The 24431-nt window shown below is 39.0% G+C and overlaps 1 protein-coding gene across 1 annotated transcript in view; it reads left to right on the forward strand.

Moving 5' to 3' along the window:
- Window positions 1–24431, forward strand: part of ACSS3 (acyl-CoA synthetase short chain family member 3) — a 144806-nt gene that overhangs the window by 112794 nt on the left and 7581 nt on the right. Inside the window, exons 11-13 of the mRNA XM_059683717.1 lie at window positions 3125–3188; window positions 12707–12788; window positions 14903–15025. Coding sequence (XP_059539700.1) covers window positions 3125–3188; window positions 12707–12788; window positions 14903–15025 — 269 coding nt within the window. The remainder of the gene's footprint in view (window positions 1–3124; window positions 3189–12706; window positions 12789–14902; window positions 15026–24431) is intronic.

The raw sequence follows: 24431 nt of genomic DNA on the forward strand, positions 1-24431 counted from the left end.
AAGAAAATAATATTATTTATAAGGCTGTGGAGGATATGGATGTGATACAAAGAATAGGCTGATAATTGCCAAAAGGGAGGAGGGTTGGACGACTGGGTGAAAAAGGTGAAGGGATTAAAATGTACAAATTGGTTGTTATAAAGTATTCATGGGGATGTAAAGTACAGCATAGGGAAGATAGTCAATAATATTCTGATGACTCTGTATGATGCCAGGTGGGTATTAGGAATATCAGGGGAACACTTTCTAAAGTATATGATTGTCTAACCACTATGCTGTACACCTGAAACTAATAAAAATAATATTGAATATAAACTGTAATTGAAAAATAAGTTTTAAATTAAAAAATATAAGGATGTGAAATTACTGTGTATGAAACCTGCTAGGTACCCAGGACTTTATATACATCATTTTATTTCATGCTGAAGTATATTTAATTCAGAGATATTAGTACCATTTTAGAGATGAACTAACTGTTGCCCAGAAAGATTAAAAACTTCCTGAAGGTAATATAGCTCGTTAGCTCCTGAAGACAATGCAAATCATTGTGTTTTACTTACTTTTGTTATAAAAGCTGCAGTTTTTTTTTTTCATTATGCTACTTTTTTAAAATTTAGTAATGATGATAAGGCTTTTGAACCTTCTGGCTAATAATGCATTTTTGTTTTTAAAGAATAAGGACTCTAAATATAAAAATCTTTCATCCACAATATCCTTCAGTATTTGTTGTTAAATTGTTGGTAGTGATTATAATAGTTCAATACATTCCCTTGGGCTCCATTCCCTAGTTGCATAACTAGGGACATCATCTAACTTTTCAGGCCTTCCATCTCCTTATTCCACCTGCTTCAGAGGGCTGCTGTGCTGCGATGTAACAATGAAGCATTAGCACAGCGACCGCCTGTGGAAGGTCTGCACTAAGTCAAAGCTGGGAACGGTACAGATATCTAGGAGCAGCCAGGTGGACTGACTCGATATAGACTCATCCATTCATTTCACAGACAAGGAAAATGAGGCGCACAAGTTGGTATTTGCATAAGGTCACACGATTTAGCTTAATAGATTTATGAGGAAAACCAAGCTTTGTGGGACCAAGTGTGATTCCTGCATATAGTTCCTATTTGTATGTAAATTATAAAATTGAGAGATTTGTCTTTTGCTTCTCCAACCTAAAAACACTGTATTTTCCTCCTAGGACCATGACTAGTTAAGATAATGTGGATCACTTGGTTTAACCCAGCAAGTATATTTATAAAAAGACACTTAAGATTTCTTTTAAGGGCAGAAATAGGTATTCTGTGAAGTCAGTGATATCTCCAGGCTTGGAAAGGCAAATCCAGTTTTAGTGAAACCCTCCCTTCAAACAGTTCTGTCATCCCAACTCCCTTTGTCAGAAAATTGCTTTAGTGCTGAGCCATTTTTAGGCACTGAAGATGTGGGAGATGTTGAACACATTTCCCGTCAGTAGTTTCAGTGCCATTTTTATATCCAGTTGTAAGGACGAGTTAAGCTTTGATGCCTCATGGAATTTCAGTACAGACATTTTTTATTGTCTGAAAGCCATTACAGGTTAAACATTAGAACTAAAATATTTATAACCAAGGAAATAGTGACTTTATGACTCATGATCTTTATATGTTTTGTGTTTTTTCAGAGATTCAAAAGAATAATGTAACATTCAATATTAGAATAAAAAGCATTCTCTTGAGAAAGGAAAGAATACCATTTTTTTTTGGTGTGTGTGTGAAAAACATTCGATATAATATACACATTCATTGAATACCTTATAAAATCGTGTCATTTTATCCCCCCCCCCCAAGTAATTCTTATACCAACACTATGAGGAAGGAATTACACTCACTTTTTAGATTGGGAGATTGAAGGGGTAATAGAATGTGCTCAGGGACACACAGTAAACTGGCCACTGTACTGGGATTCCGGGAAACAAAGATGAATTAGGCTTGGCCTCTACCCTTAATGAGCTCACAATCTAGTGAGAGACAGATAGCTACCCTGCTAATAATTGTCAGAATGGAATTTTAAAACAAAGTGCTCTGGGCACACAAAGAAGGGAGTGATTAATTTTTTCTGGGGATAATGTCCTTTTTTTCCTCATAGCTTCTTTCAGTAGAATAACCTGCCTGGATGAAGCTACATAAAGAATCTCTTAAAGCTTAAAACATGATGATATATCCTCATTTCCAGGTTCTACTAAGGTTACTGAAAGTGGATAAAGCTTTGATCTAAAATCACTCAGGATTTTAACAGTATAAAACAGAAAGCACTGGGATAATATTTGGGAAGGTTAAATTGACCTGTAAGGCTTGTAAGTAGATATGATGCCTTACATTAGAAAAATCGGGTTTCCAGGCTTTTAAGTACTTATTGTTAGTGCTTGAAATATTTTTTGGCATATTTTAAAACTTTACTTGTTTCCTTTAATTTTTGAAAGCTGAACATATATTTAATGTTTTTTATAGAATAGAAGGATATGTTTAAATGGATATGAACATAGATTATGAAATTACTAGTATGTTTGCAATATAATGTCTTTATGGAAGATTCTAAGGCAAATTCATGATTTTGTCAGCGACACGGTGCTGACTTGTATGGGGAAAAATGTGGTGGGTAGCAGGAGGGCTTGATAACGAATTAATCAAAAGCATGTATTCTACATTTTTTGTGAGACATTTTAGCTTACTTATATGTATTAATGATCTCAGGAATTAAAAGATGCCTTTTTTAAGCTACAGTTTTGAGTGTTGAATATAGAAAATAGGGAAACATTTATGCTTTAAGGTCATGCATTTTTAGTCAAAGTATGTATGTATGTATGTATGCATGTATGTATTTATTTATTTTAAAACTATATTTCTTTATTGATTTCAGAGAGGGAGGGAGAGGGAGAGAGAGAGAGAGAGAGAGAGAGAAACATCAATGATGAGAGAGAGTCATTGATCGGCTGCCTCCTGCACGCCCCCTACTGGGGATCGAGCCCACAATCTGGGCATGTGCCTTTGGCCGGAATCGAACCTGGGACCCTTCAGTCCGCACCGACGCTCTATCCACTGAGCTAAACCGGCTAGGGCTCAAAGTATTTATTTATTTGTATTTTATTTTGCAGTTATGATTTTGGATGACAACATGCAAAAACTGAAGGCTCGGTGTTTAGGAAATATTGTGGTGAAGTAAGTAAAATTATAATACTACTATTTAAAAGAGCAAGAATTGAAATATAATTTTAATAAAATGAAATGCGTGCAATGAATGATGTTATTAGTGGGGAGGTTACAGAATGAGCTTAAATACTGTTTGAAAATACACAGTGCCAATACATATAATTTATACATGTAAGTCCCATAAATTAGAACAAATTTAGATACAATTTTTAAAAATTGTATCTAAAAATTGTTATATATATATATATATATATATATATATATATATATATATATATATGACTTTCCTCTTTTTGACAAACATTGTAGGTTGTTGAACCAATTTGGTTTATTCTTGTGTATTGCTGTTTTTTCTTAACCCTGTTTCATGAGCATTTTAACTTTTTCTCTGCTTCTTAAAAATGTTTACCCCCATTCTAAGCTTCTTAGTCATTTTTTAATGCTTATGTTCATAAATAATTCTGAATGAACATCTTTGTGTTGCCTTTTCTCCCTTTCTAATAATTACTATAGTATTGAATAGTTTTCCAAAAGTGTAATTCCTGAGTCAAACACTAGCATAATATAAAATTCCTGATTCATCAAGTATAATTTGCTGCTAACATTTTTTGTCATTGTTCATTTGATAGACAAAGTGCTAAAATCTGAAAATATTTAAATGTGCCTTGATTAAATCAATACTTTCAAATTACTATGCTGATGGAAGCTGAAGTAGAAGTTGACTAAACTGGGAGACACACAAAATGTGTCATTATCTTTTATTTTTTTAAAAACAATTTTTTAAATCCCCACCAAGAATGTTTTGTTTTGTTTGAGAGAGAGAGAGAGAGAGAGAGAGAGAGAGAGAGAGAGAGAGAGAGGATTGGTTGCCTCCCATTCACCCCCTGACCAGGATTGAACCTGCAGCCAAGGCATGGGCTCTGAGCAAGATTTGAGCCCACCACCTTTTGGGTTGCAGGACGATACTCCAACCAACTGAGCAGCCTGACTAGGGCAGAATGTGTCATTTTAATAACTGACACAATTCAACATACTTTAGTGCCTCTGATTTTGGAATTTTACTGAATGGTTTAGTAAAATTTAATGATATGGTTTAAGTAGAATGAGCTGCTATAAATAAAGAACATTGCATGTCAAGTCTTCTAACAGGTTTTCCCATTATTTGGAATAATTTTTTTTACTTGGCATTCTCATATTGGTAGCAGATTGTCTCAGGTTAATAAAACATTTTAAATTCTGTGAAAAGTAAATGAAAAATAGTAATTTAAAAAATGTATTTCTTCATGTAGAAATACTTTAATTTTATAAGACACTAATAAAGAAGATACACATTCTGATGCAGTTCTTTTCAGATTCTTATGTTATCAGTAAACATGTAAGCACTATATCACTTTTATTAAAAGTTGAAATTTTAAAACATCTTTTTGGTAAATGGAAAAGTTAAATGTCGAATATACTAGTTGTTGTCATATTTTTCTGAATCAGAATGCATATAAACATAGGGCTAGTATGCTAAGTGAAATAAGCCAGTCAGAGAAAGATAAATACCACATGATCTCACTCATTTGTGGATTATAGAGAACAACATAGACTGATGAAAAGGGGCAGACCCAAAGACTGAGAAACAGCAATCAGGCTATCAATCCCCAGAAGGAAAGTAGGGGAGGGCGGGGGTAAGGGGAAGAGATCAACCGAAGGACTTGTATACATGTATATCAGCCAAACCAATGGACATGGACAACGGGGGGATGGGAGCATGAGTGTGCGGGGCGGGGGGGGGGGATGTTGGGGGTTAATGGGGGGATGGGGACACATTTGTAATACCTTAACTAATAATAAAAAAAAAAACAAAAAACAGGGCTAGTTGAAATTTGACCTTTATGGGGGAAATGTTGTGAGCCGCGGGAGGGTTTGCTGAAGAATTAATCTGAACAAGGCTGTCAGTGGATGGTGAGCTTGCTCAGGGAAGCGCATGGTTTGGAGCCTGTGAAGCAGGGCCGCAGTGTACATCTATATGTATAAGGAGGTAATATGCTAATTGGTCCCAAGGGTGTCACAGTCACAACCGCTAAGGAGGAGGCTGCCTGCACGTGCGCGGCAGGAGGGGCATTGCTCCTGAAGGTGGGGTGGAAGCAGGGAGGCGCTCGGAGGAGGCCTGTGCCTAGTAGGGCGGGGGTGAGAGCCCGTAGCGCCCCCCTCACCAGTCCTTTGCCACCCATCTCTCGCACTCAGAGCGCCCGCCACTCACCTGCCTGGGGAAGGAGCACAGTGCAGCAGTCGGGAGGTTTCCGTGCTCTCCTCTGCCACCATGATCGGTCTGAGCTGCTGCATTGCTCCAGAGATGGGGCAGAAGTGGGGAGGTGCCCTGAGAAGGCGGGACTAGCCCGAGGCGACTTGAGGGACTGAGGGCGGGGCTTGAAGCAGCCAGAGAAGGCCAGAGGGGTCAGGGGGCTGGGCCAGGTGCACTGGAGCTCTGCATGGAGAGGTTCAGGTGTTTAGGCAGGCCGGCAGGTGGGTGGGCGGGCCGCATAATTTCGCACGCTGAGCTCCTAGTCCTATCTAATAAAAGAGAAAAATGGTAATTGGCGTACGACGATACCCTTTTCATTGGCTAATCAGGGCTATATGCAAATTAACTGCCAACTATGATTGGCAGTTAACTGCCAACAAGATGGTGGTTAATTTGCATATGTAGGCACAATGCAGGGAGGCGAAAGGGAAAGCAGGAAGAAGCCCCCTGCCACTGACAGTGATCGGAAACCCAGGGGGGAGCTAAGAGCTGGGGGGCAGGGCAAAGGCGGCCCTGGGGCCGCCTTTGCCCTGCCCCCCAGCCATGATCGGAGAATCAGGTGCCTTTGCCGCCCTGGCCAGTGATAGCAGGAAGTAGGGGTGGAGCCAGCGATGGGAGCTGGGCACAGTCGAAGCTGGCAGTCCCGGGAGCTAGGGGTCCCTTGCCTGGGCCTAAAGCGGAGCCCACGATCGTGGGGCCGCTGCAGCTGCGGGTCCCCGCTGCCTGGGCCAGATGCCTCAGCCGGGCGGAGCCTGCAACCGTGGGGAGCTGGGGGTCCCCTGCCCAGGCCTGACACCTCTGCCGGAGGCCTCAGGCCTGGTCAAGGGGCCGATCCGGTGATTGGTGATCGGAGGGTGATGAGGGTCAACTCCTCTGGCCGAGGCATCAGGCCTGGGCGGGGGGCGGAGCTGGGGATTGGGGGGATATGATGGTCCCCTTGCCCAGGCCTGAAGCCTGGGTCAGAGGCGTCAGGCTTGGGCGGGGGGTGGAGCAAGCGATCAGAGGGAGATGGGGGTCCCCTGCCCAGGCATGATTCCTGGGCCAGAGGCCTCAGGCCTGAGCGGGGGCCAGAGCCAGTGATCAGGGGGATATGGGGGTCCCCTGTTCAAGCCTGACACCTCTGGCGGAGGTGTCAGGCCTGGGCAAGGGGCCGATCAGGCGATCAGAGGGTGATGGGGGTCTACGCCTCTGGCCGAGGCATCAGGCCTGGGCAAGGAGCCGATCCTGCAATTGGAGGGTGATGGGGGTCAACTCCTGAGGGCTCCCAGTATGTTAGAGGGGGCAGGCTGGGCTGAGGGACACTCCCCCCCACACACACACACCCAGTGCACGAATTTCGTGCACCAGGCCCCTAGTTTTTATATAATCTCCCAACTGTAAGTGAGTCACCTATTTCATAAAGCAACTTTTGCAAGATCTCAGTGGTGGCATTTGATACCAGCACAATTTTAAATCCTTCATGTGCTCTGCTCTCTAATTATCAGTGGCTTTGCCCCATATCCATTCAAAAATAATATCCTATATAATAAAAGTCTAATATGCAAATTGTATGGACTGGGAGGTCAACCATTTGCTATGATGTGCACTGACCACCAGGGGTTGGTGCGGAACATGGCAGGTATTGGCAACACGGTGCTGGCAGTGGGCGGCAGTGGAGGCGCTGCCGGCCCTGATGGGCCCAGATGAGAGCCGGACTGTAGCACGATGGTGGAGCAGGTGAGCAGGTGGTGCCAGGTCAAAGCAGGTGCAAGCGGGGGGCCCAATCACCTTGCCAATCACCCCGCAGACGCTGACCAGCAGCCGCGGTGGGGTTGGGGAGGCAGGTCTGCTGCTTGGCTCCCAGATGCTGAGGGAGCTGGTTGGGGGGCCGGGCCCCAATCGATCACCCCGCAGGCAGGATGGTGGAACAGGTGAGAGGGCGAAACTGACACTTCTATTACAGAGAAAGGGCAAATAGTAATATTAAAATATTCTAATTATTTTCCTTTCAATGTGTACAAATCCATGCACTGGGCCACTAGTAATATAATAATACCCCACAGAAACTATAATTATTTTTTCTTGAAGCCATTAGTGTTACTTCAACTAATTAAAGTAACATGACTACTGCCAAAAGCATTCTAGGTTTAGATTGCTGCCAATTCAGATTAATTTTCCTATCTCTCTATTCCTAAACAGGGAATTTTATTCTTCAGATCTGGGATTTTTGATATTTCATTATAAATTATTTGAGAGTACAATGTATAATGACGTGCAGGAGACTTTGATTCTTTCCTTAAGGTAATAGTGAAACTAGGTATTTGAAAATATGATCTAATATAAATATATAATTATATTTAAAAGGTAATGTAAAAATATTCAGAAAAGAACTTATTACCAATATCTCCTTTTTAATAGAACAGTTTTTGAAACGTTATTTCAGGAACTCATTTTTGTCTGTGAGAGCAAGGATTTCCGTTTGAAACTCACATCCAGTATCCCAGTCTAACTCCTTGACCTGACAATTATCCCTGCATTCCAATGGCTGCTTGCAGTATACGTAAGATGTTCTCATATTTAGCATCTAATCTATCAAGAATTATTTGTGTCAGTCCATTAGTTGTCTGGTGTGCCTTTTCTAGAATGGATAAAGGTCAATGAATTATTTTTAAAAGCACATAATAAATAAATGCTTAATTGAATTAAGTGAAAGGAAAAAAGCACACCATCTTAACATAATAAAAATTATTATGATTTTTAAAAAACACTATGTAATTTAGAGATAATTATTCTCGGTGGACCACACTTCATTTGTTTTTAATTAATTTATTTTTCTTGTAGAGAACATTTTAAAGAAGGTCTGTGATCTGGGAGCAAGGTCTTCTCCAGAGACCAGCTATATGGCTGCTGATCCCCTTGGTGGCCTGTAAATGGTGTTTGATTAGGGATTATATACAGTGTCCAAGGTCCACTAAATATCTGAGATTCTAAACTCTAAGAAATCTATAGATCCCCAAATTTCAGAAATACATAATCAACATGTTTAATTAAATATCTATAAAATTTTACATTATAATAACTTCAATGTCAATTTAGTCTTCATATTTTGTTTTATTTGCAAATAATTTTTAGGCTGTACTTTCTCTCTTCTCATGATTCCTGAATATGTACAATGGCAGCTGGGAAATAATAACCAATGGTAAACTATGCATGTGACTTCTTGTCAAGTGATTTCAAAAGCAAATTTACAACTTATTATTTTTTAGAAAATGTTCCAGTTTACATGGTACATTGTTATATTTTATTTTATTTTCATGGATGAGGGGCAAGGCCACTAGTAATAAAAAGGATTCATTCCATGAAGGCCTTAAAACTGAGCTGGCATCAAAAGCTACTGCTGGGCATGCTCTGTATAATAATTAAGTGGAATAGCCTTTGAAAGAGCAATATTTCCTAATGCCATTTATGTTCATTAAATATACTTACAGTGATTAGGAAGAATAGAGGGAAAATTTGCATGGAATATTTGAAAAATATGGGGCTCAAACTATGTTAAAATAAGTCAATAAAAATAATGAGATTGTTTTAATCCTAACTTTGTTTGCTTTTTGTAAATATTCTTGTTTTACAATAAAATCTATTGTAAATAGTATAAAAAAGATGGAAACTATTTTTGGCACTTTTTAAAAAATTTGCAGCTATAGTGATATTTCCATACTTTATAAGATACTAAATGTAATAATTCATTTTATTATATTAAGATGACTCATCCCAAATCACAAAAGTGATATGTAGTAATTTTGAGAAAAATACTTGATCCTCTTTGGTATTTCAAACTCCTTTGTTAAGGCTTTCTAGAAATCTCAGCTTTGCTCTCCCAGGGATTCCTTAACTGGAAGGTAGGCATTTTAGTGATTTCTAAACCATTGCAGACGGTAGAGTGCAATGAACATGAATCCTGCAGTTTTCATAGATTACTTGCATTTACAGGATTAACCTTTCTCGTAGAAAATGACATGTCTGCACAGTTATTAGAAAATTCCTTTGATTTTTGAAACTTACTCCAGGCAGTTAATTTGTGGGAAAGTTAGGATATCTGAATTTCTATGAATATAAAATGTTCATGAATTTTAGAAGGTGCCCCTGCAATTGCATCCAGAACTCTAAATTGAGAAATAAAAATAGGAATCAGTAATTTCCAGTCAACACAAAGCAGAGCATGAGAGAACATTTTAACTGTAATTGCCTTCCTCAGTACCACAGCGCTCACTGTTATTAAAGCCATAGGTTTCTGGCTTTTCCTCCCTCATGGGCAGACATTTTCTCTGACTAGATCCAGTGGTTGCTATTGGAAGTGTGGCTTGTTCGCCTCCTGCTGTTTCCATGGCCTGTGCCCTGAAGGTAGTGCTGGGGTGTGAGAGAGCTGTATGGCACGGTCCCAATGCCTCTTACTCTGGTGTCTGCCAGTTTCTCAGCCTCCAAATACTGAACTCTGGGTCCTTAATGATGTTAGTTTACAGCTTAGAAGAGTGATTTATTCATTGCGTTCCTGTCTTGGGGGAGGGTCAGGACAGCTTTCTTCTTATCAGTGTATCCTTTGAGCAAAATCAAGAATGTCATATAATTGTAATGCTGTTCTTTTCTAAATCTCATTCACAGATTTTAGTATAATTGTTTAAAGCCTTATAACAACACTGTTATGTGGGCAGTGGGACAGGCATTATCCTCATTTTAAACCCAGGAATCTAAACATCATTAGTAGTTATATAGCTAAAACTCACATTTATTACTTTCTCATTTGTCTGCCCAGAGAGAAAGAAATTATGGCCTAGTTAGTTTCTTCTGGGAAGATAAAAAGCAGTTTCATATGAAAACCTTGAGTAAAGCCTACAGAAACCATAGAAAATACTGGCAGTGCAAAATTGCAAGCTAACTTCAGATTCTCTAGGGAACAGGAGTTATATTTTCAGTTTACTTCTGTTACCACATGGGTTCCTGATGGAGCAATGACTATAGACCAACTTTTATCTGGCATTGATGGCTGCTACTTGTATTGGGTTAAGAAGAGCCCAGGGGAGGCCCAGCTGTGAAGCAAGGCAGGCTGGTGCTAGTGCCAGGTCTCGGGCCTTTGATTGATAGGTTTGAGGCATGCTGACTTCAGCTGCTGCTTGTTTGAGAGATTTTAGCAAAGTCTGAAGCCTGAGCCAGGACAGGCCATTCAGATGGAAAAGCAACTGCTAACAGCCTGAGTGGGGCTGCAAATTGGATGGGTTGGATCTCAGAGAATCACCAGGGCAGAGGGAACAGTGTGAGCCAGGCTGATGGAAACTCAGACATGGTAGCCAGTCAGCTCAGGGATAGGGTAGGGTCTCAGCATAGGAACAATAACCCATATGAGCAGCCCTGTTTTGGAGAAAGCTGCTGCCAAGTTCTTGCTCTGATGCCAGACAATCCAGTTCCTCCCAGTATGTCCCTGGATCTCCCCGAGTCTTTGCCCCAAAGCTGGAACTTAGAGGGAGCATGTCCATGTAAGTTCATCTGCTGGTCCTTTAAGAGGAATTTCCTGGGTCTCTGTCAGGCTCCTTGTCATTCAGCCACAATTCCTGCTGGTTTTTACAGCCTGAAGTTATGGGGACTTCTCTTCCCAGCTCTGGCACTCATGGGATGGAGGTCTGGTGTGTGACTGGAACCCCTTGCTCCTCACCAGAGGCCTCCTCAGCCAAGATATCTCTTCAGGTTAAAAAAACAAAACACTGACATGTGGATGTTGGACCAGCCTGTTCCGCACCTCCCACCCTCCTACCAGTCTCAATGTGTTTTCTTCTTTACTTATCTAGTTGTAGGACTTCCATTCATCCAGCTTTCGGGTGGTTCTAAATGATGGTTGATCTGTATTTTAGTAGTAATTTTAATGTGGTGTGAAAGTCTGTAAGAACCAACGTTTACCTACACCACATCTTGGTTCTCTAGATTGATCTCTTTGTAGCTTAAGCGTGATTGTTCATAGTTAAAGTGATTAACTACCTGCCTGGCACTTAGTTAAGGGGTTTTATTCCCTCCCTAACTTCAGGGAAAAATTCCTACCTGGGGAAACAACCTTTCTCGGAGAGGTGACCTTGGTTAAAACACATCGAGCCAAGAAGGGGAGCAAACATATTAAGAACAGTATGCCATATATGCCAGGTCCCTTGAAACATATGCTGTGCAGATGTTTCTTCCCTGCAGCGACTGTGTCAAGCAGCAAGGATGGACCAGCTTTCGGAAAATTCCCAAGGTCCCATTTCCCTCAGTCCCATCATAGAAGAAGTGCAGCTGTGGCTTCAGCAGAGCTAGAATCACAGCCAGGGTCCAGAGTTTCTGCTCCATGTTGGAGCACACATCCAGCCCAGTATCAGGCTAGCTTAGTGTGTGCTCCCCACTGGAGTTCATCAGTCCATTGCATGTGGGATCTGCAGGACTATGTGGCCATAGGGGAACACAGGCAGAGCAAAACCACAGTAACCAGACAGCTAACAGAGTGATGAGCCAGGAGCCAAGAAGCCACAGGAGCCACACAAGAGAACAAATTTCTTTGTCTAGGGCAGTGGTTCTCAGCCTTCCTAATGCAATGACCCATTAATACAGTTCCTCCTGTTGTGGTGACCCCCAACCATAAAATTATTTTTGTTGCTACTTCATAACTGTAATTTTGCTACTGTTATGAATCATAATGTAAATATCTGATATGCAGGATGTATTTTCATTGTTACAAATTGAACATAATTAAAGCATAGTGATTAATCACAAAAACAATATGTAATTATATATGTGTTTTCCAATGATCTTAGGCGACCCCTGTGAAAGGGTCGTTCGACACCCAAAGGGGTCGCGATCCACAGGTTGAGAACTGTTGGTCTAGGGATTATATATTCCTAAATTTTCTTAAAAAGTAATTTAGTGATGCATTTTGGCTTTTTAAATAAATGTTATATATTTTTTTGAAACAATGGTTGCTGCTAATAATGACTCAAATGCCAAATGTGTGCACCTCGTGTGCCCTTCCCAGAAACCACAGTCATCCCTCAATGACTCTGCTATGTAGAGGTCAACGACTTCAGCTTCAATTATACATGATCTACCCAGCAGATTTAAGGGTTACATCTTACTTATAGGACTTGAATTGTAATTGTCCATCACACTAGAACATTATTAGTTCTAATCAACCCTTTCCTCTTTTACTGCTTTTATAATAATTCTAAATGCTCTGTTTTTGTATAAGGTTGCCATTACCACCTGGGGCTTTTTCAGGACTCTGGAAGAATCAGGAAGCGTTCAAGCACTTATACTTTGAAAAATTTCCTGTAAGAACTTTATTATACTTTCCTTTAATCTTCTTATAGACTTCTCTATAGTTCTTGGCAACTTGCTCCTAAGAATGTAGATGACAAAGCAACCTTGAAAAGATGTCTGGACCAGTTTCCAGATTTCAGGGATAATAATGCCCAAACTACATAAGGAAGTCATTTTTATATTTATTTTTATTACTCTCCAGACATAAATTTTCTCAGTTTGTTTTAGAAACTTCTCCTGCAATTTAACAGCCCTCAGTATCAGAAAAGTTTTTGTGAGAGTTAAACTTATTTGGGTTCTCTACTAGTATGTTATTTCCTCCATTGGACTCCGTCAGAGATTGAAAGCACCTGATCAGAGTTGTACACTATCATTAAGATCCCTTCTGCTCCTGGTTATTGAGCAAAAACAATTGACTTGTCAGAAGTTGTGTCTTTCCATCTCTTTTCGTATTTTTGACATTCTTTTCTGTGTGTTCCCTGAGTTCTTTATTTTAAAATCACATTTAAAAATACAGATACAGGATAAAGACAGTGTTCTCAACAACCAGCACCCAGTGACCTGGATAACAGAAAGTGTCTTCCTGTTTTCTGTTTTACAATGTACCTGTTCCTCTGTGCCACAGTCCTGTGTTTTATATCTATAACAGAACTTTATTGATAGTTCTGGTCCCACAGTCATCTTTTTGCTGTCATCTCATTTCTGTTTCCTTTCTTGAGAGAGATACGTGGTCCTCACGATGCACTAGGTAAAGAGAATGTTCACAATTTCATTAAAAGGAAAGGGTGAATCTAGGTATTTGGCATTCTATCTTTTTTATTTGTGAGTGAAGGACAGCTAACCTAATCAACCAGACAAATGACAGAAATTAAAATAGCTTCCTTTAGAAAGAGACCTCACAGGCAAATGGCCTCAGTAGCCAAGATTAAATATACCCCTGAGGGACTGTGGCGAAGAAGATCTGTGAGTATAGTTGACACCAGTCATTCCAGTAGATCAGTCCAGTAATCAGAATACTGGTATGGTTAATTCCAACCTGCCAAAAGCAAATATTCTGTGCATGTGGTTTTAACATGCTCACCTTTAACACTGAAAGCTTTTTCAATGTCCCAGTTTATGTTTAAACTATGGGTAGTGAATCTGGACCCTGTCTTGTTATCCTGATCTCAAATCTCTCATGTAAGGGGTTAATAACAGCACAGAGGATTGAGTAACTTGACCATAGCTTAGAAGTAACAGAGATTACATTTGAACCCATATAATCTGGCTTCAGAGTCCCTGCTCTTGAACTAATACTACAGATTCCCTCTCTAATAGTAATTGCAGTCGTTATTTCAATTAGTGCCAATTGTTGAGGACTCATGATGCACCAGGGTCTGTTCTCTTTACATGCACTATCTCCTTTATGCCTCACAAAAGCCTTATAAGATGAGCATACTGAGTGTGAGAAAGATTAAGAAACACAAATAGTGACTCACTGGGATCAGGTCCAAAGCCCATGCTCACAAACATAGGTATCAAGATAACTCAGAGGCATTAGCGACATAATATTTATTTCTTTATACTTATTCTTCTTGACTTTTCATTCTACATGACTTCTAGACCAGTGAGGATGTACTGCTCCCTTGAGTTGATTAAAAATTTAATTTCATTCTGACTACTTTACTATGTTTCACTGAAGCGAGATTTCAATCCTAATCCATGTTAATAAACTGTGCTCTGTTTTATAATTATTCATAGAGAGATTTAAAGCTTTTAATTATTAGCACAATTAGAGAATAAATCTGCCAAAGAATTACTTGGCGATACCAAATAGGAAATACTGAGCTATTACTTTTCACTTTAAAAAAAGAAATTTGGTTCATAAGCTTTACAACTCTAAGTTCAAAAGCTTAACTCAAACACATATAAGAACATTTTAATTTATTCCTGGTTATTAGTGGAGCAAAGAGTTTCTATTAAGCTTTCAACAATCAAAAGTAATTTAATTTCATAGGCATTTGAAAAAAGTCAAATGCATACAATAAATTAATTTTGTGACATTTTATATATTTTATCAGCCTTAAAAATGATTATGTTACCCAATAGTATATGTTAATTAGAGATTATTTATTCTGATTTTCAGGGATATTATGACACCATGGATGCTGGTTACATGGATGAAGAAGGTTATTTGTATGTTATGTCACGAGTTGATGACGTGATAAATGTTGCAGGTCACAGGATTTCTGCAGGTGCCATTGAAGAGGTATTGATGAATGTTGGTCTTCTGTGCCGGGTAATGTTTAGGAAAAGAGCTGAGCCAAAGTCAGTATTGAGTTTAAATTATTCAACCTGGAAAATCACCACACTCTTCATTTGAAGCAGAGGCTAGGTTACTCTATTATCTCACCCAACTTCCTCTTCTGTGGTTTTTCATGTTCTCCATACGCACCCCCATTCCTGTCTGAGTGACAGTATGAATCTTTATTTATATTATGTTATTTATGGGGCAGTCTATATACACTTGTTTTTTGATACTTGCACTTTGATTGCTTCTAGCTTCTTGATTTTTCTCCTGCTTCATAACCAGGTTTGTGCTTAGTCTTAAAGTGGTGTAAATTTAAACACTTAATTATACTCTTAAATCATGAGAATTTTCTGCCAATATAAGTTACACAAAGTACCCAGAAGAGATTTTTTAAAATGTTTTTAATTTTTCATCTTTACATAGAGTAAAATCCACTTTTTGTTGTATAATAATATGAGGGTTTTTTTACTTGTATATATTCTTGTAACCACCACCATAGAAGGGATACAGAAAAATTTCAGCACTTTCAAAGAATTTCTCCATGTAATTTTCCTACTCTGACCCTCTCTATTTCTAACCCCTGCCTGGAACTCACTGAATTTTTTGTTTCATTGTTTATGCATTCTCTAGAATGTCCTATAAAGAAATAACACAGTATGTAACCTTTTGAAATTGGGTTATTTCATTCAGAAAAATACATTTGAGGTCCATCCCAGTAATTTTGTATATCAGTAATCTGTCCTTTCATATTGCTGTGCAGTATTCCATCATATGGCTGTGCCAACCAATTTATGTACTCATTCACCCAGTAAGGGATATTTGGATTGTTTCTAGCTTGAGGCAATTAAAAATAATGCTGGTATACATATTCAAGTATAGGTTTTTTTGGACAAAAATTACTTTTTACTTATCTATACTAATAAAAGGCTAATATGCTAAATGGACCAGATAGACTAGACGTCCTTCCTGACAAAGCCACTATGGTGGGGGCAGAGGCAGTTAGGGGTGATTAGGCAGGCAGGTAGAGCGGTTAGGGGCAATCAGGCCAGCAGGGGAGAGCCATTAGGGACATCAGGCAGGCAGGCAGAGGCAGTTATGGGGACATCAGGCCAGCAGGGGAGAGTGGTTAGGGGCGATCAGGCAGGCAGGCAGAGGGGTTAGTGATAATCAGGCAGGCAGGCGAATGGTTAGGAGCCAGAGGTCCTGGGTTGCAAGAGGGATGTCTGACTGCCGGTTTAGGCCCTATGCCTATGGGATTGGGCCTAAACCGGCAATTGGACATCCCCCGAGGAATCCCGGATAGGAGAGGGTACAGGCTGGGCTGAGGGACCCTCCTTGCCATGCATAAATTTTGTGCACTGGGCCTCTAGTAAAAGCCTAAGTGACCAAATGACCGAACAACCAAATCACTGGTCGCTATGATGCACACTGACCACCAGGGACAGACACTCAATTCAGGAGATGCCCCCTGGTGGTCAGTGTGCTCCCACAGTGGGAGTGCCACTCAGCTGACCAACTTGCGCCAGGCAGAGGCAACAGGCCAAGTGGGGCTGGGATGAGTGGGAGTGGCGCGGCATCCCGCCCCAGCTCTGCCTCCTCCCCGACCACTTTGCACACTACTACATCCCTCGGGGGATATCGGACTGCTGGGACGAGTGGTCCCAGATTGTGAGAGGGCTCAAGTCAGGCTGAGGGACCCTACCGGTACATGAATCTGTGCCCTGGGCCTCTGGTTTATGATAAATACCTATAGTTTACTAGGTTATATGGTAAGTGTATGTTTAGGTTTAAAAAAAATGCTAAACTGTTTTCTAAAATGGCCATGTCATTTTATATTCCACCAGCATTGCCGGGGTTCCTCTTTCTTCCCATCTTCATAAACACTTGTATTTGTCATTATTTTTTATTTTCACCATTTGAATAGATATGTAAGAATATCTCATTGTGCTTTTAATTTCTTTGTCCATAATGGCTAATACGTTGGATATCTTTTCATATGCTTATTTGCCATCCTTATATCTTTTTTGGTGAAATATTTGTTAAAATCTTCCACCCATTTTTTTAAAATTGGGTTGTTTTATTATTGTTAAGTTTTGAGAGTTCTTTAAATATTCTGGATACAAGTTCCTTGATATGAGATGTGCAAATATTTTCTTCCAGTCTGTGACTGGTCTTTTTACTCTATTGAAAGTGTTCTTAACAGAGCAAATGTGTCTTTTATATTGATACTAGAAGCCTGGTGCATGAAATTCGTGCACTGGGGGAGTGGGGAGGTCCCTCAGCTGGGCCTGTGCCATCTTGCAGCCTGGGACCCCACGGGGGATGTCCGGGATCCCTCATTCCTTACTGCCTGCCTGCTCGCTCCTTACCACTCTCGGCTCACTGCTCCTTAGTGGTAGGCTCCTTACAGCTTGGCTGGCTGGTCCTTAGTGCTGCCGCAGAGGCGGGAGAGGCTCCCACCACTGCTGCTGCGCTCACCAGCTGTGAGCATGGCTTCTGGCTGAACGGTGCTCCCCCGTGGGAGTGCACTGACCTTGAGGGAGCAGCTCCTGCATTGACCACCTGCCCCTGGCGGTCAGTGCACATCATAGTGACCGGTCGTTCCGGTCATTCCGCCTTAATGGTCACTTAGGCTTTTATTATATAGATGGTCTAATTCACCAATTTTTCTCTTTATAGATTTTGATTTTGGTGTTGCATCTAAGAATGATTTTCTAACCCAATATCATAAATACTTTTTCCTTTGTTTTCACCTAAGAGTTGTATAGTTTTACATTTTACATTTAGTTTTATGGATTTGATTTTATATTAGTTTACATTTATGTTTTTAGGAATTTTTTTGTATATGATGCATGATGTACATGGAGATTATGTTTTTTAAGTATGGATGTCAGTTATTCCAAGCATCATGTGTTGCAAAGACTGGCCTTTCTCTGTTGAATTGCCCTTGCATCTTTGTCAAAAATCAAATGACAATATTTGAGTGAGCCTATTTTTAGAGTATCTCTTCTGTTTAATTGATTTATGTGTTTATCTTTATCATCAATACTATTTTGTATTCAGACTGTAGCTTTATAGAATGTCTTATTAAAGTTGAATAATATCCACATTTGCTTTTTCTTCACAAATGTTTTGGGTGTTCTGGCCTTCTTTTCTTTTTTCTTTTTTTTTTCTATATATACTTTAGAATGAGCTTTTGGATTGTTACAATAATTCCTGCATGAATTTTTATTAGGATTATGTTAAATCTATATAGATTGATTTCGGAAAAATTGTTATTTTAACTACACTGAATCTTCCAATTCATAAACTTTGTATGTCTCTCCATTTATTTAGGTCTTTTTGATAGGTTATATCAACATTTTGCACTTTTCATTTACAGAGTGTGATCATAGTTTGTTAGATTTATACCTATGTATTTAATATTTTTAGCTATTATAAATTAAAATTTTGGGGGTTTTTCAAATTTTCATAGCTAGTCCATAAAAACACTATTGATTTTGTAAACTGATATATATCCTGTGATCTTATTAAACTCATTACTTTAGGTTGTTTTTGTTTTGTAGATTCCTTTTGATGTCCTGTGTGGACATTAATGTCTGAATAGAAATGGTTTTAGTGTTTTCTTTCCAATCTGAATGTCTTTTTTTTCTTCCTTTCTTGAAATGGCTAGAACTTCCAATATGATATTAAATAAGAGTAGTGAAAGCATACAGCCTTGTTTTATTCATTATCATAGGGTAAAATAATTTATATCTTGACATTAAGAATGTTATAACCTATAGGTTTCTCTATAATAGATGACCTTTATCAAATGAGGAAGTTCCCTTCCATTACTAATTTGCTAAATTTTTAAAAAATCTTAAATGAATGATGAATTTTGTCAAATGCTTTATGTGCCTGTATAGATATGAGTGTGCAGCTTTTATTTTTAATCCTGTTAACATGGTGAATTATATTAATTAATTTTCAACTGTTCAGCCTTTCATTGCTGGGATAAACCTCACTTAGTTGCAATGCATTATTGTTTTTGTATATTGATTTAAAAAGGGTAATATTCATTGTTCGGAAGTTAGTTTTGTTTGATAATTATATAGCAACTTTATCTTCTATGGATAATATTTATAGAATATTGTCATCTATCTTTTTCCATTCTTTCAGTTTTAATCTATCTGGATCATTATGCTTCCTATGGATTTCCTGTAGATATGAAATAGTTGGATTTTGTTTTTATCTCTATCTAGTCTTGTAGTATTTATCTTTTAACTGGTGTCTTTAGATCATTTACATTTAAATTAATTATTGATATATTTATGTCTACTAGTTATTAGTTGTTTTTGTTTATTTGTTTTGCCTTTTCTCTTTTCACTTCCCCCATATCAGTTTTTCTCTCTTCTTTTAAGTCATTTGGTTCTTTCTGTAACTTCTGTTTTTTTTCCTAAGAAATTTTGTTCCCATTTATTCTAAAAGTGTTTGCCCATACTTCTTGGGCCATTTGTTACTTTTATCCTGAATGTGCAAAGATGTGCCCTGGATAAAAGACAGATTTCTTAATAATAAGTGTGCCATTATCTTCTTACCGCAGATCTTAATCCTGGTGACCCATGAGAGCTGATGGGAAATGTCCCTACATAAGTAGCCAGACACTCCCTAGATGAGAAATAAGGAGAATGATTGTTCTCTTTATAAAGAGGAAGGAGGCAGCTACCTTTCACCCTCCTGGAAGCGTCTTCTTGGAAATCTAAGGGCCTGAATCCAAACTTCAACTCTTTGATATGTAAATAAAACCTCTCCTGGAGCAAGATAACCCCTTGTCTTCAACCTTTGCAACCTAGAAATGCTTCTGAGGCTTCATCTTTTTGACATGTAAATATCTAGGAAAAGAGTGAGCCAGTCTCCCTTGAACCTTGGGAGTTTAACCTAGGGATTAAGCCATAATCATTTGGCCCTCTTGGGGAAACTAGAAAAATGGTATTATCCTGTTAGATCAGGGCAATTAACTAGACAAATATCTGCAACTCTAATTCTCATGGTATTTTAAAATTCTCAGGAGGCTACAGTTTTTTTTACAGGAGAAATTCATGCAAGTTTTATTCCCCCACAGTTGTAAAAGCTGCATTAAAATATTTGTCTGATGATTCTAATATTTGAGTCATCTTGTCTTTTTTCTTAAGCGGTATTTCGTTTTTCCTCATTTTTTTTTCTTTTTCTTTGTTTTTAATTTTTTTCTATATTTTTAATTATTATTTTCTCCTCATTTATTTTTAATGTCCAGTAATTTTAGATTTTATCCTGGACATTTTGAATATTATGATACTCTGGATTCTGTTTAAACTATCTTGATTTGTGTTCTTATGATTTTTTATTTTAGCAGGTGGTCAAGATTAGACCTTTCTCCTTACCCACTTTCTGTGGGCTGTGCTTTCAACGTCAGTTTAGTTTTCAAAGCCTTTGCAGTGCTACTCTAGTTCATCTCACATGTGTCTCTTCCGAAGGTCAATCTGATAGTTAAGTGTTTAGAATCTTCTCTGTGCTGAATCTGTTACTGAACTAAAGGGGGTTGCTCGCCTGTGCGCATCAAAGTCCAAGCAAGTGTGAACAGGAGTTTGCAGCCAAGAAAGTAAAGTTTTATTTTTAAGGAAATGGTGCCATACCCAGAGTCACAGGTGAGCTCTTGCTCAAAGACCTCTTTTGATGGCTTCCACCAGGTGGTTACATAGGGGGAAAGCATTAATCATGGTGACTAAGGGAGTTAGGGTGATGGTCAGGGCATGGTCTCTACTGTTTGGTTGGTGCTAGGGTAGGGGGTAGCTGATCAGTGCATCTAGTCCTGATGTCCCTGATGTCAGCCATGGGTAGCTGCATCTGGTTTTGCAGGAATGTGATCATTCCACTTTTCTGGGTCTGGAGCTGAGACACAAGTGAGGCCTAGCTGTTACCTTTAGTTTGATTGAACTTTTCTCTGTGGTCAATAGCCCAAGGCTTTGTTCCTAAGATTGTTTAATGCTGACCAGGGTCTCATTGTCCTGAGGGCTTAATGAGGAAGGGAGTGGTCCTGCAGGAGAAGGAGGCAGCTAAGTCAGGATCCTGGATGAGGCCACTTTGAGTCAAAAAGAAAGAAAGGAGAAAAGGTCCAATGAAAGAAATGAAGTTTCTGCACGGTTATAATAAAATATCCTTTTCTCTAGCTCCTGCCTCTACATGATCTATTCCTCAGTCTTTGATTCCTAAGGCTCCTCTTTCTGCTCTTTTGTAAAGAGAGCTGGGGCTTTAGTGCTCAGTCCTGCAAGGCCTCTCTGTACAGTGGCCCTGGGGAGAGAGAGGGACTCTGCATCCTTGCTAGCACTCACCTGGTATAGAGCAAAGCAAGTCAGCAGGGATGCGCTCCCAGGGACTGGGTGGCCGCTGGTGGGAGGCAAGTGGCACTGAATCTCCCAGGCTCTCTTGGTGCAGGGTGTGTAGAGACAACATACTTGCTCCAGTTCTGTAGGGAGAAAGAGGGCGCTGCTTCTTTGCTGCTGTTCATCAGGAGTAGGGAGGATAAAAGTAAAAAGATTATGTGTCCCAGCATCTCTGCTTCTTTTTCCTGGACCCCTGGCTAGACACAGTATGCATTTCTTGGGCTTTTTTTTTGGTCTGTATTCATTGGCACATTTGGGGTTACTCTAGCACCCAGGCCAGAATATATTGAAGGCAAACTCCACCAACAAAGAAACCACAAAAAACACAAAAATGTAAAACCCTCCAAGCCAACCAAGCAACCAGTAAACCACTGAACAAAACAGGAAACTCACTATCAGACTGTCTCTCATGTTTGGATAGAATTTTCTGATCTGTAACTTACCCCAGAGATTTTCATTACAATTAGTGGAAGTGATAAGGTGAAACGTCTTTACTCTGTCTTCTCTAGAACCAAACCAAGGGTAGTTTAGACAGAGTGGGGCAAACTGCAGTTTAAATGAAAGCAAATATCTAAAGTAATGTGATTAAAATAAAGTGGGGTCAGAGTGTGCAGAATCCAAGCTTAGTTCCCTTCCTTTGATTAAAAGATGATTACCTTATTTAAAGGACGTACTTATCTTCAGCCTAAATTTAATAGCTTAACACTTCTTGCCAAGTAACTTTTTAAAAAAGTGACAATGAGAAGTTACAGTGAAAGCTCCATATAATGGATTAATTCTGGCAAGGGGGTGTCCATTAAACCCAAAATCCATTATATAATAGAGTAGGTTTTCTGAATGTGTATGTTAAAAATATTGATAGATGTTAGTTTACCTGTTTTTACTTATGTAGACACATTTCTGTAATTAAAATTGTGTGTATGAATAGTTTAATTCCACAGGAAAGTTTCCTATATGTATTATAGTAATTTTAAAGGTATACTGACTAGGACTAGTATATGTGTGCTTTCACCAGCCACTCTGAGTAACCAAATGCACACATCTGGGGCGTGCCATGGGAACATCAATGAGCAGTGTTAAAACTGCTGCAAAAAGTCACACCATGTGACAACAGAACCAATTACCGCTCACAGTGTGGTGTGACCACGTGCTAATCATTTGCTGAACATTGTTTACAGGTGGTGACTCTTGGGTTTAAATTTGTAGACTATGGTTGTAGATATGTAATATTTATTTATGTTGGAGAAATTACTACAGTGTTGTTGTTTTTTTCAACATACAGCCTAGGTACTAAAATTTGTTAAAAATAACAGTGAATTAATAACAAAAAAAATAGCCTGTTAACTTGATTATCAGCAAATTTTGGTTAACAGTGTTTTAAAATTAACAGGGTCTTAATTTTCACATATGACATATGGAGCAGAAATATTGTCTGTTAAATCCGAAGACCATTAAATAGAGGTCCACAGAATCGAGGATTTACTGTATTTGAGTAAAAGAAAAGCATTTCAGAAAATGGCTTGGAATATGTGACCTTTATGTGCAAACACAATATTATCTTGTTTTTAACTGACTCTGGATTTTGTGATAACCTGAAATTGAAATTTACGCTTCAGGTATTTTAGTGTGCTGGCAAAAGATGGTTCTGGTTCTATGAACTTTTAATTTCTTGCTTGTAGGAGATTACTTCCAGTATTTACTTGCATTTATGGCTGACTCAGCTAATCAAAATATGAAATTACATATGCACAGATCTTAATATCAATAAAAATTCTTCCTTCTATTCCTAGAATGAAGAGAAGTATCAACCTATTTAAATATATATTATACTTTAATATGTCTCTGCTGACATATTTATCACAATATGTAACAGCAGAGTGAGCCAGGCAAAAGGTAGCCAGTTAAAATTGAAAAACTGTGCTGGAATCAATGGCATTTAACAGGAATGTTGTCACCGAGTCTGGGAGTACTTACAGCACCTAACAGGACACCTCTCGGCCTTCAAGCCTTTATATGAATTAAATGGTTAACCTTTTCATTCATATTTATGTCTAATAAGAAATTTAGTATCTTGGTTCCTATCAGGTTTGTCTTTTCTATATTGGGATCAGTTGGAGAGAGTTGTGAACTATCGTGCCTTATTGGCCTTTTCTCAGCTCCTAGCACAAATGCTTGATACAGTGACAGTTAAGATGCATGTGAAATGTTTACAACATGGATGCCATAGACGGCTTTTATGAAAGTGCCCAAACCTTACTGGATATTTCAATCCTTTTCCAGGATTCTCAGTAGTAAATGCTAGATTTCATTTTGCCTTTGTAAAATAAGACTTGAGGGTTTTAATCTCTTGGAAGTCTCATTTGTAGAAATTAAAAGTGGACCGAATGTTGTTTTTTATATGGTGAAAATATCTGTGCTTTTCCATCTTCTCAAAATAAAAATCAGACTTAATCTAACAGAAATTCTATTAAAATTATTATATCCTGCCAGAACCGGTTTGGTTCAGTGGATAGAGCATCGGCCTGCGGACTCAAGGGTCCCGGGTTCGATTCCGGTCAAGGGCATGTACCTTGGTTGCAGGCACATCCCCAGTGTGTGTGTGTGTGTGTGGGGGGGGGGGGCGCGTGCAAGAGGCGGCTGATCGGTGTTTCTCTCTCATCGATGTTTCTAACTTTCTATCTCTCTCCCTTCCTCTCTGTAGAAAATCAATAAAACATATTTTTTAAAAAATTGTTATATCCAAAACATTTCAGGAAACCCGATGTTATTTTCTGTCCTCACCATAAGAAAGTAGAGTCCTAAGAGAGCTTTTGTACATTTAAGAGCACATTATCCTTGAAGATCCCAACACATGTGAGGCCTTCTGTAGCTGTTAAGTAATAATCATATCTATTCGAACAGTTGATTAATCTTTAAAAGCCTAGCATCTGGCAGGGCAATTGGGCCACTTTGGTGGAAGTTCA

The sequence above is a fragment of the Myotis daubentonii genome, chromosome 2, assembly GCF_963259705.1.
Source record: "Myotis daubentonii chromosome 2, mMyoDau2.1, whole genome shotgun sequence".
Classification (NCBI taxonomy): Eukaryota; Metazoa; Chordata; class Mammalia; order Chiroptera; family Vespertilionidae; genus Myotis; species Myotis daubentonii.